Genomic DNA, 17,722 nt, shown 5'->3' on the forward strand with positions numbered 1-17,722 from the left:
GTATTAGGATAGTGTATCGTGATAGTTGTATTGTTAGTAGTAGATATTTGTATTATTAGTAGTAGACATTTGTACTGTTAGTATTAAGATATTAGTATTAGTAGTAGGTGGTAGTATTGTTATTGGTAGGAGAAGCTAGTTTAGTTAGTTGTGTTAGTTAATTTGGTATTAGTTTGAATTTAGATATTGTTATTGGGATTTAAAATTACTTTAAGGGAGGGAATAAATCTGTATTACAACTTCATTTGTGTTTGTGGTTGATTCAATACGTGACATTTTGGTGGCAGCGGTGGGATATTTAATTATTGTCACTATTGAATTAACTCAGACCATCATTCTATGAGAGATTAGGAGTTACTTCCTTGATGGTTTATCCTTGTAGTATTTGTTTGGCCAGAGGTGTGATAGGACCTCCGGCACCACTTCTACATCCTTGAGTGTTCGAGTTAGAATCAAGGTTGGTAGGGTGTATTTCATTTATTGGTCAGATTAGGCTATTGTTTGGAATTTTATATTTTTGGGTTCCATTCTATGCAGGAATGTACTTTTGTATAGTCTAAGTTCCTATTGGTAGCATTCATTATTCACAGTTGTCCAAGACTAAGCCTGCTGGGTTTAACTGTACTTGTACTTCATACTATCACCATACAGCTAGATATGGATCTTGAAAAGATTATCAAATTGGGTCAGAGTTTAGGGTATGAGCAAAATGATTTGAGGACGTTTGTAAAAGAACAAACTGAGTTAGAGAGAGAGAAAGAGAAGGAAAAGTTGGAAAGAGAGGAAAGAGCAAGGGTAGGAGAAGCTAGTTTAGTTAGTTGTGTTAGTTAATTTGGTATTAGTTTGAATTTAGATATTGTTATTGGGATTTAAAATTACTTTAAGGGAGGGAATAAATCTGTATTACAACTTCATTTGTGTTTGTGGTTGATTCAATACGTGACAATCAAAACGTGTATCAAAACGTTACTAGCAGTTGTCGAAACACTGCAAACTTAAGGTACAAAAACACAACTATGATAACCGTATCAACAACATCACCATCGAATAACCGCATCTTCTTTGTTTCAGTTTCAGCCCCCACCTAACATAGGTGTACATGTTCATTTAACCGTCAGTTTAGTCTTGAATTATGTTATTCAAACATATGACGACCTAATGTTTAAGTTATTTTTTAAAAACCTATCCAGTTTATATACAGATGAAGTGTTATTCATCTAAAATGCACAATGTTATATCTCTCAGTAGTGCATTGATACAATATCGATGTATATAAATACCAAGTGTATACGGTCTAAGGGCTCGAGTTAAAAGCTCCAACTCAACTGTACAAGGTTCATATTACAGTGACTGTCGATGGTTCCAGTGTGCGTGACCGACCAGTGTAAATCAATTTTGCCTTTTTGTTTCAGTAAACGTCATAATTTCTACACATATTAGTAAGGTATTAAATTACTAACATAATCAAAGGGTGAAGCGTTCGTTCGTGACGTACGTAAAGCTGCACCATCTTCTGGCATTCCCCCTCGTCATAACGCTTGCCATATTGCTAAAGGTGGCTTAAAACCCCACTCATCCACAAAAAAATCAATAATTTCTGAATTATCTAAGATATTTCACTCATCTCTTGCTCATCACAATATGTCATTCCACCACAGTGAGTTGTACAATATCACATGGACTGCCATGTCCTCGTTTAGGTACTTCAATGACACGTAACAATTGACATTCTAAAATTTACAGCCACTGCAATCTTTGAAGCTTTCTCACATTGTGTGATATACAACGAGTATGTATACCTAGTGGTCAGAACTTTTATTAACGGTGGCCAATATGACACACCATTATGAGATACCGATAAAAAAAAACATAGAGTGAATTGGCCTGTTAATCATGAGGATACACTCGTCGTTCTTTCGTTCATAACCTTTTCATAATGTTACTCAGTACGGGAGAATGTCTCATCCTTTTAGCTTGTCACAGAACCAGCAGCAGATGCCACCAACAGCATCCGTGATGAAGAATGATTAGCACCCTAACCTACATGTAGCAGTGGGGTAGCCCATTGGTACATGCGTTTGTTCCCTTCCGAAGAGCCTGGTTCGATTCCATGCATGGTTACAATGTTTGATCGTGACTCCCATGTCGCTAGTGTGAATATTGCTGAAAGCGGCGTGAACCTAAACCCATTCACTCCCTCTACCACCGTCGTTCCAACCATCATATTGTATATTAGGGCAAAATTTAATCAATTAAATCCCTGCACAACAAGCTTGAAATGAATCCTTAAAGACTTGTGAAATAATTCGTATCGGTGATGAATGCTATCATAACCTACCTTCTTCATAATCAGGAGATATCCGAGCGTTGTAGGTTGAGTTTATCAGCAACATATCAAGGATATCTTGTCTGAAACAAAAACAACACAAAAGTTCACCTCCACCCGTTTCTTCCTACTGGTTTTAATTAGTTCTACTCCCTACGGTGCCACGAATGTTACAGAAATGGAATATTTGTTATTGGAGATCTTCCATGTGATTACTTTGTTGAGTGATTTGACAACCTGACACACATGTTACTAAAACATACAGATCGATAGTGTTAATATGATAGCGCCTTCGCTTCCTCGCGCCATAAACATCAGTTTCAAGGTCTGCGGTAGAAAATATAATATTTGATATTTTCACAAATAATATTTGGATGGAATGCTATATAGCAAAGGCATCTTTCTATGCTTGGGTGAAATTAACGTGCTTGGATTGCATTGTCGTTAGCTCTGGGATAACAACCAATACAAGATTGTTCAGATAATGGTCTCATTTGGGAATTACTTGTAAACATTGCTAATATGTGAGACTGCGGGCCGCTCTTAAGGTTTTGACATTTATTCGTTTACCATCAGCGTTAATTCACATTAACGTCACACGACACGTCATTTTAACTATGTTGTTCTAAGTTTTCTGCTCGTGCGGATGAACGTTTGCACGAAACAAATTAAAGTTAGAATACATTGATTTTTATGACATAAATATTTACAAGAAATCTCTTTCCAAAGTCAAAAGAAATCTATGCTAAAAACCATGGAGTCCATCGTACGAGACCGACTACAATCCGACATAATCATATGCAACCAACAATGTCGGATTAACGGGACTTGACTGTATATAAGTACGTGAGTGAGTGTGGTTTTACGCCGCTATTAGCAATATTCCAGTAATATCACGGTGGGGACACCGGAAAATGGGCTTCACACATTGTACCCATGTTGGGAATCAAACCCGGGTCTTCGACGCGGCGACATAACAGCCAAAGGGCATCTCGGAACACAGGGTAGTCTCAAAAATGATTCTGTAATTACTCTCAACTGAAATAATAATTTGACTAACAGTTGCGTGATCTAAATCATTTCTTTACCAATAGGAAGCTTTATTTCCGGTCTCAACTTTGTCAGTGCAGCCCTGCGACCTGCCATAATCATAAACCTGCACTACCAAGGTTATCAAATTGTATGTGAATTTCATCATGTACTGTATTGTATTGATAGATTGAGCGCGTTCTGTTTATTTTATTATGTGCATTTGAAATTAGCTGACTAGCAATACCAAGCACATCACTAACATTGCTTTGAGAATAGTTTACAGTTTACAATTGTATATTCCGTTTAATAACTACTGCAGAAAGATACGCTTCTGATTTCGACTTTACATTTGACATAATTTTATTACAGAAATGGCAGATTTCACGTGCGAATATAGGGGTGTTCAGTTTACAGTGCAGACCCTCTTTTAACAACAAGCATCAAAACAATTACATGATTTGTTAAACAACTTTATCTATATCCATCATGGCAAGGTCTGAAAATATGGTGACGAGTTGGTATTGACAAATAAATAATTTTCATGCCATTTAAGACGAATTGTTGCTTTGTGGTTTATATCTATTTTTATTTCATCGGTAAGATTTTTCAACAAATCTATTTAAATGTTCCATGATGTACATACAGGAATATGTCAGTTGACACACACACAGTTCATATTTTAAAGAATCCCTCCAGTCCCACATTAGCATCCCCAGAAACTCTAGTCTATAATTGCGACTAGAGAATAAAAAAAACTCTGGCAAAATTGGTATCTCTTTATGTAAATGAACACTTTCTAGACCTTCAATCTGAATTTACTTTTTGCAGGCATGCATTTTAACAAGGCATTACCGTTATAATTACTCGATGAGAAAGGCCATAAAAGCCTTTTCACACAGATATACTGAGATGACGATTATGTTGGCTGTGATATCAAATATATCTTTAAAGACTAACTTCAAAGAGCATTTCAATGATAAAATGTAAAATGGGTTCTGCCAAGAGTAAACACATTCAATCTAACCTAAAAGACGAGATGTTACAATACACATGAACTATATTTGAAAGTAAGCCGTCACTATTTTCAATCCTAAGCGCACGCTTGACATTCTCTAGTTGTGAGGGGTAAGTTAAAGCATGTGGATTATTTTAATACGATATTTGCACAAAGTTGTTTGATCAGGGTTACAACATTCAAGGCATCAGTAAAGCTTTCTAAACGTTTTATGGTGGAGGCATCAGTGACATAAATGATGTCTGAATCAATGCGAATATTTTGACCATATGATCCCGAGGTTTTTTTCAGGTGAGCAGGTGACTTGCCTTTGCATGTATTTGTGATGGGCGCAACCTTTTAGGCAGGATACGCTCATCTGGATTTATCCCTATTTGACAGTGATTCGTGAGCACATGCTTATGGTATCGTCGGAATCGTACCATGGACACAACGCACAGTACATAACATGATCTAATGCCTACAGGTCCGTTTATCTGGAATTTCGGATAAATCGATAGATAACGAGATTGCACTGCGCATCCTGTATCCACACAACATATTTACACTCACCTTGACATTCCATTCAAACTTTTCTTCGAAGAAACCCATCTAGGACAAAGAAGCAATGATATTGTGGCAAGCACCGCCACTGTCATGGATGGAGCTGACATCGTTGTTGGCGACGAAGCTTCAATCGAGGCTGCAGCGGACCTGAAATGTACTGTTGTTATTATACCGCAAGTATACACTTGTCAATAAAAATACTGCGCGCTGTCAGATTTCTATATACATGTATCACGAACATATGAAACACGTGTTGCAGCGGGAGAGTCCATTGCTTGACTAAAAGCATTGTTCCTAAAAGCCCGTGTTTTTTAAAGTGATAATTATATTGTAATATTTGATTTATGTATGTCCATATGTCGGTTCACAGGCAATAAGTGTTTTCTTTGGATTGGGTTTGTGAGTTTTAAAGGTTGTTTGTACTGACTATTGACCGGCGGGTAGGCACAAATACTGACAGGTGTACTGCCACGGGTACTGAAAAGTGTACTGACAGGTGTACTGACAAGTGTACTGACAGGTGTATAGACAAGTCTACTGATACGGGTACTGACAGGTGTATTGACAAGTGTACTGACAAGTCTACTGATACGTGTACTGACAGGTGTATAGACAAGTCTACTGATAAGGGTACTCACAGGTGTACTGACAAGTGTACTGACGAGTGTCCCGAAAAGTGTACTGACAAGTGTACTGACAGATGCATTGACATGTGTACTGACAGATGTACTGACAGGTGTACTGACGAGTTTACTGACAGGTGTACTGACATGTTGACTCAAACGTGTACTGACAAGCATACTGACTAACGTTCTAACAGGTGTACTGATAAGTGTATTTACGAGTGTACTCGCAGGTGTACTGACAGGTGTACTGACAAGTGTATGGACAAGTGTACTGCCACGTACGTGTTTAAACATTCAATAGTTTTCATTTCGTGAGAGAAATAAAATAATATTCATCTCAGATATTTGGAGCGACATCAAAACAAGTTACGAACAAGTTTCATTATAGCCGGGCATAAGTTCCCAAGAATCTGGTTTGCTCGCGACTTGGTGACATTTCAAATGCGAATTTGGTATGATTCGTATTTACAAAATTGTATTGTAAAACGGAACAGTTTCACTAAATTAAAGCCTTTACATAAACATAACAGCATTAAAAGCGTAAAGAAACATGTCGATAATTATAAGAAGTTTCTACTGATAGGAGAGTCGATTATATAGTCGATTCCGACTATATCAAAATCATGAGTTTATGAATCTCTATGAAACAGATGGCACCAAGTAACATGGAGGCACATGTAACAAACACATGCAAGGGCAAATCAATTGTTCTCTGAACAAAAACAGATTTTATAACCTGTCTACCACGACTATCGTAAACTTTATCCACCGGCAATCTATACTGTTCTCATATTCGGTTCACATCTTAAATTGTCCGAAAATCGACCACCATGGTTAGTGTGACCTTGAGTCCTCTCGTTCAACTTGTACCCGGGATTCATTAGTTCATGACGTACTTGTACAGTTGTGTACAGTTGTGGAAACATGCAATCCTTAATGGTTGAATAAACGTAATCATTAGAATCATGAGACCCAATCAACGTTACGCATCGCAGATTCATTTCAAATGGCACAGAAGAAATGATTGATTGATAAGTGCAGGTGTCATGGCCTGTGTAATCCATGCACGTGGTGAGGTGAGGTGAAATGGGGTTTAACGTCGCGTCCAAGATTATTGCACTTACATAGCGACGTGCATGTACGTGTGTGTGTTTGTGTGGCTGCTTGTACTAGTCCGGACTGATGCCGATTTATAGTGCTAGCTCACTGAGATACCATGCCGCAGTTTAACATGAATACCCCACTCAGACACAGTTTACTGACTCCGAGCCGACCAGTCCTTGTTTTAGCCCCTTAATGCCGAGCGCCAGCCAGGGTAACAACAAGTACCATCTTTTAACGTCTTTTGGTATGACGCGGCCGGGGATCGAACCCCGGACCTTCCGCTCTCCAGGCGGACGATCTACCACTAGACCACGGAGGCGGTCGTCCAAGCACGTGGATACTAAAAGAAACACTAACACAATATCGCCGCCATTCAAGTATAGCTTTGCCTGATACACCACTGTATCCTTGGTTGATACATGATTGGCTAATAGATCCTTGGTTGATACATCCAGAGTTGATAAAATCCTTGTTTGATACATCCGTAGTTGATAAAACATAGTTTCATACAGCATTGGCTGATGCATATAGGTTATCACGTTTGTGTGTTTGGAGATGGTAAATATCCTGCATTAGGAATAAACATTGTATTTAGCGAGCCTTGGCTAATTTACCATCCCCAAAGACACAAGCATGATGACTTCTTTATCATATAATGTCATTCTTTAATTCTGTGGTTGAAAATCGCTTTCCCTTTCTTACAAACATTACCGAAACAATGCGAGTATTCCTGGAATGCGCGCATTGATATTTATTACGTCACAGTGTGATGTGTCAGTCGGACAGTGACAGTAGTCAATATAGTTCCACTAAAATCTGTTTCTTATGCAGTGGCGAAGCAACATATACGCAAAACAACAATTGTTTTTACTTGCCTTTCGCGGCAATCCATCGGTCTGTCCGCCAGAGTAATTGCCCTTTGTCAAAGGGAAGCTACTCTAACCCTAGTCCATGAGACGTCACGGCCACGTTCAGACGTTGTTGACAGTTGGTCTGTCCTGTCATAACGTTACGTGCATTCGGAAGTACACACAGCGACAAAAGGAAACAAGGTAACAATTCAAACATATTTCGGCCAAATCCAACTATTTTAATTTGTGGAAAAGGTTTCAATCCGCAGAGGTCGACAAGCACAGATGTGGCTACTGATCCCGCTTGTCTAGGCCTAGTGCCCTCGCAAAATTGTTTCGAAATTGATATCTCCAAAGTTGCCAAAACTTATAAAATGCCTTAGCTACGTCACAGTTAGACACTGATTTTCAGTATATTAGACTGAGTGTTCTTTTGATAACGATATCAATTTTTCCTTTAGTTTATCTAGATTCCCGATGATTAATTCTGACTCGATCGCCAAATGACAAGGGCAACGCCATGTTTTTTTATAAACACCGAAAGTAGTCCCTTCTTGACCTTTGATATTTGCATCGGTTATTCTCTTTCCGCATATGACCCCAACGGATATCGTTTTTATCCGTTGGCTTTATCCTGCCGAGAAACCTACCCATTATATGAAAAATCTTTGTATGAAACAGCATTGGTTGATACATCATTGGCTGATACAGGATTGGCTGATAAAATCCTTGGCTGATAAAATCCTTGGTTGATATATCATTGGTTGATACACCACTGGCCAATAAATCCTCGGTTAATAAATCCTTACTTGATAAAATCCTTGGTTTGTAAAGCCTTTAAAGCGTTTATCTTTGCATGGTACATTCTTGGTTAATACAAATATTTGTATGGTTGATACAACATTGGCTGATAAAATCCTTGATCGTTGATACAGCATAGGTTAATAAATCATACATCATTGGTGGATACATCTTTATATCATACAGTATGGGTTGATACATCATTTGTTGATTTATCTTTGGTTGATACAGCATTAGTTGATACTGTACTGTTATCAGCTTAATACTTAAACGGTGGTTTGCATACTTTTAAGATTGTCAAATGATATATTGTTTTGGTATGTTGCATGCTTATTAAATCGAATGAATAATGCATTTTAACCGTAGCGAGACAATAAATCGATTTGTCACAAAATGAGACAAGATACTACATTCAGCAAATAAATGTCTCATGTAGAGTAACAAGGACATATATACAGCGCTTGACGCGTACAAACGCTATGACAATGTTTTGGTTTATGCATAACGCTTAGGCGTATTTTCAGACGGTGTTTGAACGTCGGGAGATTTTGTGAGTTCCAGCGCAAGAGAGACCCATGTTTATGCGGCTTGCAAATGACAATGAACCAAACATTTTCTGTTTCCATGTGGTTTCAACTAGCTGTTGTTAGCAAGCACGGAACGACTTAGCTGGACTGTAAAGTCCTCTATGAATCATTTTTTTCGAAGACATGCTTTTCCTGAAAACCTGGTGTCACAATGATTTTCAGATTTTTGTCGGATAATCTCTGGCGTTGAAGTTATTTGCAAAGTAAGTTATATGTAAACTAATCGTTGCTTGTTTAGACCATATCATTATTGCAAAACACGTCGCGTGTGTAGCATACGTTGATTTACATGCTTTGGGATTAGTGCACGATACATCAATACGTACATGTTGTACACCATCGTAAACACATTGACAGACGCTAGTGTATTGTACTTTCTGTACACCATCGTAGACACATTGACTGACGCTAGTGTATTGTACTTTCTGTACACCATCGTAGACACATTGACAGTCGCTAGTGTATTGTACTTTCTGTACACCATCGTAGACACATTGACAGACGCTAGTGTATTGTACATGCTGTACACCATCGTAGACACATTGACAGGCGCTAGTGTATTGTACTTTCTGTACACCAACGAAGACACATTGATAGTCGCTACTGTATTGTACATGGTATACACCATCGTAGACACATTGACAGGCGCTAGTGTATTGTACATGCTGTACACCATCGTAGACACATTGACAGACGCTAGTGTATTGTACATGCTATACACTATCGTAGACACATTGACCGACGCTAATGTATTGATGCCAAGGCTGTTTGTTGGTATGACGGTGAGGTATGCAATGGTAAACGTCAGGTGATACTGTTTTAATCTGATTCTGTTCATGTAGTTTATTTGTAGTCTTTTTTATGCATGTTGCAGACGAAACGATGAATTCGAGATGCTACCAACTTATTATTTATGAAACGAAATGCTAGTGACTATTGTTTTTGTCCAGTGTTACGCATATGTAGATGCAGTGTGGGGTATACCGATCGTGCAGTGAAGCACGATATGTGCATCTACCACGTTTATGTCCCGTGTACATCTATAAAGATATGCGGTGCATTTGTCCAATATCGATGCCTTTATATTTCAAACTCCACATGTTACAAAAAATAGAATGTAACATGAGTGTTTCATGAGAGAGGGCATCAAGTAAATCTACCCTTTTTGTCAAAAGTGAAAAATCAATACTTGTTTATATGCGTCACTTACAAGCGAATCGAAAACAATTCTTTTTATTAATGTTTATTTTTTAGATATTTATCTTAACCAAACTTTCAGGATTGAAGAATGTTTGTACAGAAGTATTGGTACAGATGTGCCGTAGCATCAAACATTGCTAAGTTACTGACGTTTACACCAACTAGGACGTGAAGTGGGACTAATTGTACGATCCGAATTGAACGTTTTCATCAGAAGGTATATCCTGAAAGATTACTTCCAAGAAAATCGAAAGTTAATTAAAAGTTGAACACGAGAAGCTATCACAAAATATCAAGATGCCTCCAGTCGAAGTGCACCTTTTCATAAATGTGTGTTCTCAATTTGCCCTATCTAAGAAAATATCGTGTTGCTCTCACCTCATTCACAAGCATGAATCTTGTCTCTACATGGACACGAGAGAGGCTGATTTTCAAACCTTTAATCTCACGGTCTTGTCTACCACGATTCCATCAACAGCAATGACTCGGAATATAGGATGTAAGCCAATCACGACTGCCCCTCAATGGAACAATCCCATCTCTGAAAATCCACGCATAGTAAAGTCTTTCTGATGGTCATGAACCGTCTTATTTGGGCAGAATAAACTTTTGTTTGGAAGCGTCTTTATATACACATTTTCTCCATCTGAACGTGATTGGGCGCGACTCAATAGCTGGGTACAGACTTGGTGCTTGCACGTGCCGTATTTTTTCAATCATGTTATTAATTCCAGTGGCCGCCTGGGTAACCAAGGACAGACCCTCAGACCGCCTTGGTAACATCCAGAACAAGATGGCACAATACACTCATCTCCATTCCCTGATATATACCTTTGAGTTTAATGAAATTGGTAGAAGTTAAAAAGTAGTGGGACTGACTGAAGAAGATTACGAAGGCCTGACCTTGAAATGTTCTATGGTGATGTTCTGTGGCTACCGTTGACTCCGTATCACGTGCTCTCGGAACAGCAAAATCAATGCTGAATATTAAATCATTTCAACTTTCTGTACAAGTAGACGTTCATATTGCTGAGTTTTATAATTAAAACCATGGCAATAAGAAAGAAAAGCATTCAATATCAGAAAAACTTATAGAAACCTACAGATATGAATCGTGTCTGTAAGAAGAGGGGTGGGGCATCACGTGTCGTTAAAAGCTTCTACATACAAGTAGAAATATCACGAACATGGACGTAAAAAAACATTAAACCCACATGGTCGTATTGTGGAGAACATGGAGGCAACGAGTCCTATTAATAGTCTCGAAGACCTAAAGTAACACGTGTCTGACACTGGAATTTCCTTTCTGCACACGTCACCAGTCCGAGTGTCTGACAAAAGAAAAGTGTATTGTACATGCTATACACCATCGTAGACACATTGACCGCTAGTGTATTGTACATGCTATACACCATCGTAGACACATTGACCGCTAGTGTATGTTATATGCTGTACACCATCGTAGACACATTGACCGCTAATGTATTGTACATGCTATACACCAACGTAGACACATTGACAGGCGCTAGTGTATTGTACATGCTATACACCATCGTAGACACATTGACCGCTAGTGTATTGTACATGGTATACACCATCGTAGACACATTGACCGCTAGTGTATTGTGCCCTTTGTTTTTGTTACCCAAAGTCGACTACTCATAAAACGACTGCTCGACGACTACCTGAAAGTTGAGGGAACTTTGGCTCGACAGTCAACATACATTTCTCGACAGTCAACGTACATGGCTCGGCGGTAAAGTCATGGAATTGAATTTGGTCATCTCAGCCACATAGTACCTGTGCTCTAGATAAACTTTTTTTTTTGATGATGTTTGGCATTTTTATGTTTTTGTATATAATTGGAAGTTCTGTCACTTTTTCATCTCCATCTCCAGCAGTACTGACCTCTATAGATCAATCACTGTGCCTTAAACTGGTTCTACCCAAATGGACGCAACGAAAAATAATCAGTTATAAAAAAATTCTCAGTCGCTTTTCCAAAGCAACAGATGTTGGTATCGTTTAACGGGGTTTGGTTTCCCATAACGAGAGATATCTCCCTTGGTAATTGTATGAGAGTCGATCAAAGTATTGAAATGACCAAACAAAACTACGAAAGAAATATCGATCGTTAATCATTGGCAGCTAAATCTTGATCTTGAAACGAACGAATTTAACATCATATAATTAAAATTAAACGGCAAAGTGTGTTCATTTTATGTTGATACACAACCTGATATAGACATTACTCTCGCGGACTTTGCAATAATATTGCTGGGAAGTAACACTGGCTACGATTTCATGAGTATATAACATTCTGGTTGCTGAAATTTATGTCTGTATTTCAAACATAAAAAAACCCAGTAAACTTCACTTTGATCCATTTTTACAATTATTAGGAATACTATACTAGTGGAAGAAAATGTAGCCTGAGAAAATAGCAGTAAAGTTTGAGACAAAAATGGCCAGGACCATATTTTTACGATTGTAATACATAACTATATTTGACATGAATTACCTCGTTCCTTTACATTCTGTAATGAAATGGAAATTACATTGTATGTCACTGATGTATACTGTATACACTTAGTAGGATTAATAAAAAGAATAAAAGATATGAAAAGACGGATTTGTTTTCCAGGTAGAGTCATTGTCCTGTTGTAGTTAGATTCAAGCTACTGCAACTGTCCTCGTCGTGTTTTGTTTTGACTTCTATATCATGGAACGGTATGTCCCAAACGGTGTAGGTGTTGTTGAACAGAACACTGGATACAATACAATGTTTACTCAGTTAATTGTGTTTTGCAAGATACTGTTAATTAAGGTCTTACTGCTGATGTGCGAAGAGACAATTCAAATTTGACGTGTATGGGTCACGTGTTACTACCAGACTTTTGATATGGCTCGTTGACTACTTGTAACTGTTCGGTTATACTACGTGCACACATTGAACTGCGTTCATCTGACCAGGTGACGGATCATGATAATCTCCCACGGGTTTACACCCACTGCCTACAGACTGTTAATATGGCTCGTTGACTACCTGTAAGTGTTCAGTTACACCACGTGCACACATTGAACTGCGCTCATCTGTCCAGCTGACGGATCATGCTAATCTCCCACGAGTTTACACCCACTGCCTGTTGAAGATGACACTGTACCAGGTGACCCTGCTGTCTGTGTGTGCATGTACATATCTGAGCCGAGCCGCTGCACCAGTAAGTATCACTGCAACTCATCCGTTGAAACTCCAATTGTTTCAGTGGCTATCTAAGTACTTTGTAATCAATCTACAAGCGCGCGTTCACCGTTTGCTGTTCGACAGGTACTGTCACGTCTGAAACGTCTGTATAGATAAACAATGCACCTTAAGACAGACAATTAAATCATAAGCGTATATACATTGCCATCTGGTGTGAATGCAAGGTACATTAATATCATGTAATATGAACGAATATGTACAGAGAATAAGGGTGAATGCTTTTGTATACCTCTTGGCGCAATGCTTCCTAACATCATCCATCAGAGGATCCCGGGCATTTGGCGTGAAGAGCGAACGCTAGAACCACAGGGCCATCACGCCGCCTCAGTGTACAGAGAAGAGGGCATTGGAACTGTGGCAATGTGTTGAGAATCGAGAAGCTGTTTGCAGCATGTTGCTATGGCACGGGGGCACGGGTGGCCCAGTCGTCTAAGGCGCCGCGATTCGCTGTGCAGAGATGCGTCCCCTGGACAAGCCAGAAACTTATGATTGTGGGTTCGAATCCCGGTTCGCCCCGAATTTGTTTCTAGGTTTGTCAGCACCATACCCGTGCTCGTGGGTTTCACCGAAGTGGTAAATGTCTGAGACCTGCATTACTTCGGGCTTTCCTCCCACATTAAGCTGACACGCCGTGATATAACTGAAACACTGTTAAAAGCGGCGTTAAACCCAACTCACTCACTCACTTATATGTTCCAGTAACATGTGTCTGTGTTCGGAATTCATTTTTTTTTGGTGAAAATACTCGCATGTGAACTACTGATAAAAACACGCAATTAAATAATATTTCCCAGCGACCTGTTCGCAAATACGACGTTTTGAGCTTTCAAGTTGATATTCGAGTCCATTAATTATTTATATTACATTGAATTCATATTGCAAGTAACAATATAGATCAATAGCATTGGGTATTCCGACTTCTACAAGTCACTGTAAAATAACACAGTGGTAGTCTGTCTCTGCGGTACGGCTGAGCGTCCAGCAGGAACCGTTGTCAAGGTCAAAGTCACAGTACTAAACCACATGTACGTTCAAGTTTTCTTAGTTTTAAACTATACCTGACGCCAGGGGATAAAATCTTAAACTTCTAATACGTATTTTTTCTTTTGGTTTGAGTTCAACATTATTGATTGGGGCTGCTTCTCATGGTTACGTTTGAAAATGGCCAGTATTAAAAGTCATATTATCGACCCGTTCACTGTGTGTATAGTTCTCATGTACTAGTATTCTTGACAGTAATTGTGTGTTGACAACATGTGGATAAAACATCATGTCAATGTCAGTGTGTTCATATTTCATCATATGAATACAAATAAACAGACGTACATTTTTATGGATAACGTCGTCTAGTTTATTGCATGTAGCGATGTTTCGATGTAGATACTTACACCGTTGTCCCGTTGGAGTGATAAGGGTGTCAGGATCTACATCGAAACGTAGCCAAATGCAATAAACCAGAAACTGTTAACAATACATTTTTACGTTTCCTTAATTACTCACCAACTTCTATCATGACTATTTATGTATTTTGATCAATTTCTAACGTTTAACTTTACCCAATGACCACAAGGTTACGACAAAGTTAAACACTGGAAAAAACTCATGTCGTGCCGGACCGCCTCAGTGGTCTAATGGTAGAGCTTCCGCCTGGAGAGCGGAAGGTCCGGGGTTCGATCCCCTGCTGCGTCATATATCAACGTCTCATTCTGACTGGCTCAGACCAGTTCAATTATTTTCAATGTACCCCACTTACATGTAAGATACATTTTGTGTGTTCCTCGCTCGAATTGCCGAGCTGTTGGCCTTACATCTGCGAAATATGAACAGCAATTCAGTTTCTCGAATCAATTATGTAAGACTCCGAATATTTACAATATTTTCTGTCGTCTGCTATAAATGCCTAACTGTGGTATTCGTACCGATTCGTACCAAAGCTTGCATGCATAAGGCGTGTCTGCAATATAGATAGGTGTGCCGTAACATAAATTCGTTGTCCACGTACCGGTTCCCCGGGGTCAGGGAACTAAACTGACATAGAGGGTACATCAACACATGTTCCCCTCGAGACCCGTGGACAACGTACAATGTTCACCGTTGAGGCACCTCCGCGAAGTGAACACGAAACATATCTTAAAGCAAAAAGCCCATCAACCCCGATAATCATGTTGATGAATGCATAAGTGAAAGGTTTCCCGAGAGTTCATGACACGTCTCTACTGCTGCTGTATACTGAGATTCCCTGTGTGGAGCTTGTGCCACATATCACTACTGCTGGAGTCACCACAACCATGTGATCAATAATGGGATAATGTCACCATATTAGTGAGTGAGTGAGTGATTACCATTCCGAGAGCCACAGTGAGTGAGTGAGTGTATTTGAGCGATCCATTTATATAATTTTCATCACTCTTTTGCCTTTTACGCCAAATGGAATCTATTCCAGCAGAAACTCGAGACTGATCATTCTCTGTGTATTTCCATGAAGGTCATCGTTTCACGTATCCTTTACCAATCCTCCAACAGTGATGATAACAAGAGGGGCGACACTAAGTATGGGCTCTACATGTAGCAGAGATTTCTTATGAATATGGAAAATGTTTACTCGAATATACCTATGAGGCAATATTATTCTATTCCTGCAGACATTACGTTCGTTACGGCGGGGACAGATGAAATATAACCGAGGTTTACGTGAACACTGCATTTAGCAGTATTTCAACATTATGACGGCAGGAGACACAAAATGGTTAAAGCTCGGACTCGCCACCCGAAGACGCGGGTCCGATTCCCCACATGGTTCCAATGTGTAAGCCCCAATATTATTCAATCTGCCTTTGCCGTCAGTGTGACAAGCGGCCTTTGTTCAGTAGGTACGTGCACCAAGAGTTTACAATGCATAGATATGCATCCAGTTCATTAAAATATGTAATCCGTGTGTAGTTCTGTATTAAGGTGATAATTATGCTTCTGTTCACAGTGATAAGTATTACAAGTGTATGACATGCGCGTTTGCCAATACTGTTGCATTTCAACATGATCCAGGCGTTAACTGAAAGGATGTCCACACGTGTCTTCAGACATAGGTTGATTAAATTCTCCCTTAGCACATGCCAAAAGTGTAAGAAAACATAACAGTAGCACCTCGGTTTACTATAACAGTGAGTGAGTGAGTGAGTGAGTGAGTGAGTGAGTGAGTTTGGTATGAGTTTGAATATTATATCAGGGCGTTTCACCTTAACCTTTTGAGACACTTTTTGTTTCACGTCCTGTCACCTCAGCGTGTGCAAGCGTTGCTGGAGATAGGAAAGGGAAACAAAAAGACACGTGGGTGCGTGTATTGCAACGTTTGGCCATTATCCCCAATAACCATATTACTGGGACACCGTATACAGCGGAAGAGCAACGGAATTTGAGTGAGTGAGTGAATTTGATTTACGCCGCCTTGTGCAACATTCCAGTTATATCACGGCGTGTCAGCTTAATGAGAGGGAAGAAAGCAAGACATGATGCAGGTCGCAGAATGTACCACTTTAGTGAAACCCACAGCTACATCAGGTGAGGTGAAGCGGAGGTAACGTCGTGTTCAAGAATATTGCACTTGGAATCTCTATCAACACGTAACGATAATGTACTGTAACAGCTTTCAGTGCTCAGTGTGCAAGTGTCAGTTCCATGCTAGTGGTTCCATAATCTCTGTAAGGGATCTCCACATTATCAGCACTTGCATAACAGCGGTGCGGGTTTAATGTGATAACACTTCCATACATCATCTCTTTACCAATGTCGGTCTTAGTTTCATTTTAAGCTGATGTTAAAACGGGACAAAACAAGTTTCCTTACTTCGCCTACTCATCAATTATATATTTAGATCACCTTATGGCAATAGGTGCATGTTGCACAACGTTACAGCATGCGCGTCTCTCTATGTGCACCGCTATAGTCTGCTGAAATAGCTGATCTAAACAGCTGAGGGAAAATATCGATGAATTTGTGAAGATGGTATTATTAAAATGAAAACCATACCTACTTGTAGAAACGATGCTTGAGTAAATTACGAAAATATATCGAAACAGATACTACTAACACGGGTTAGAATTGGTATTATAATCATGGCTGCGACACTAATAGAGGACTTCACAGATTGTACCCATCACAGGAGTAAAGCCAGGCCTTCTCAATAACCACTTGCCAGCCTATTGTCTAATGATTTCGAGAAACTCCATTTAAGCCAATGTCCTTGTATGTCTGTGTAAGGTTTGTTTGTTGTTAAACGCCGCACTCAGCAATATTCCAGCTACATGACGGTGGTCTGTTAAAAAATCTGGAGCATACAATCCAGTGATTGACAACATGAGCATCGGTCCCGCAA

General features: G+C 39.3%; 1 protein-coding gene across 4 annotated transcripts in view; it reads right to left on the reverse strand.

Moving 5' to 3' along the window:
• LOC139450159 (glycine receptor subunit alpha-2-like) overlaps positions 1-17,722 on the reverse strand; it is an 86,243-nt gene that overhangs the window by 16,262 nt on the left and 52,259 nt on the right. For all 4 annotated transcript variants that reach the window (XM_071231830.1, XM_071231831.1, XM_071231828.1 and 1 more), the window contains 2 exons: positions 4,926-5,066; positions 2,339-2,409 (listed from right to left, as the gene is read on the reverse strand). In XM_071231830.1, the coding sequence (XP_071087931.1) occupies positions 2,339-2,409; positions 4,926-5,026 (172 nt within the window). In that variant the 5' untranslated portion in view covers positions 5,027-5,066. The remainder of the gene's footprint in view (positions 1-2,338; positions 2,410-4,925; positions 5,067-17,722) is intronic.

This window comes from Haliotis cracherodii, unplaced genomic scaffold (assembly GCF_022045235.1).
Source record: "Haliotis cracherodii isolate W230 unplaced genomic scaffold, xgHalCrac1.p SCAF_8, whole genome shotgun sequence".
Lineage (NCBI taxonomy): Eukaryota > Metazoa > Mollusca > Gastropoda > Lepetellida > Haliotidae > Haliotis > Haliotis cracherodii.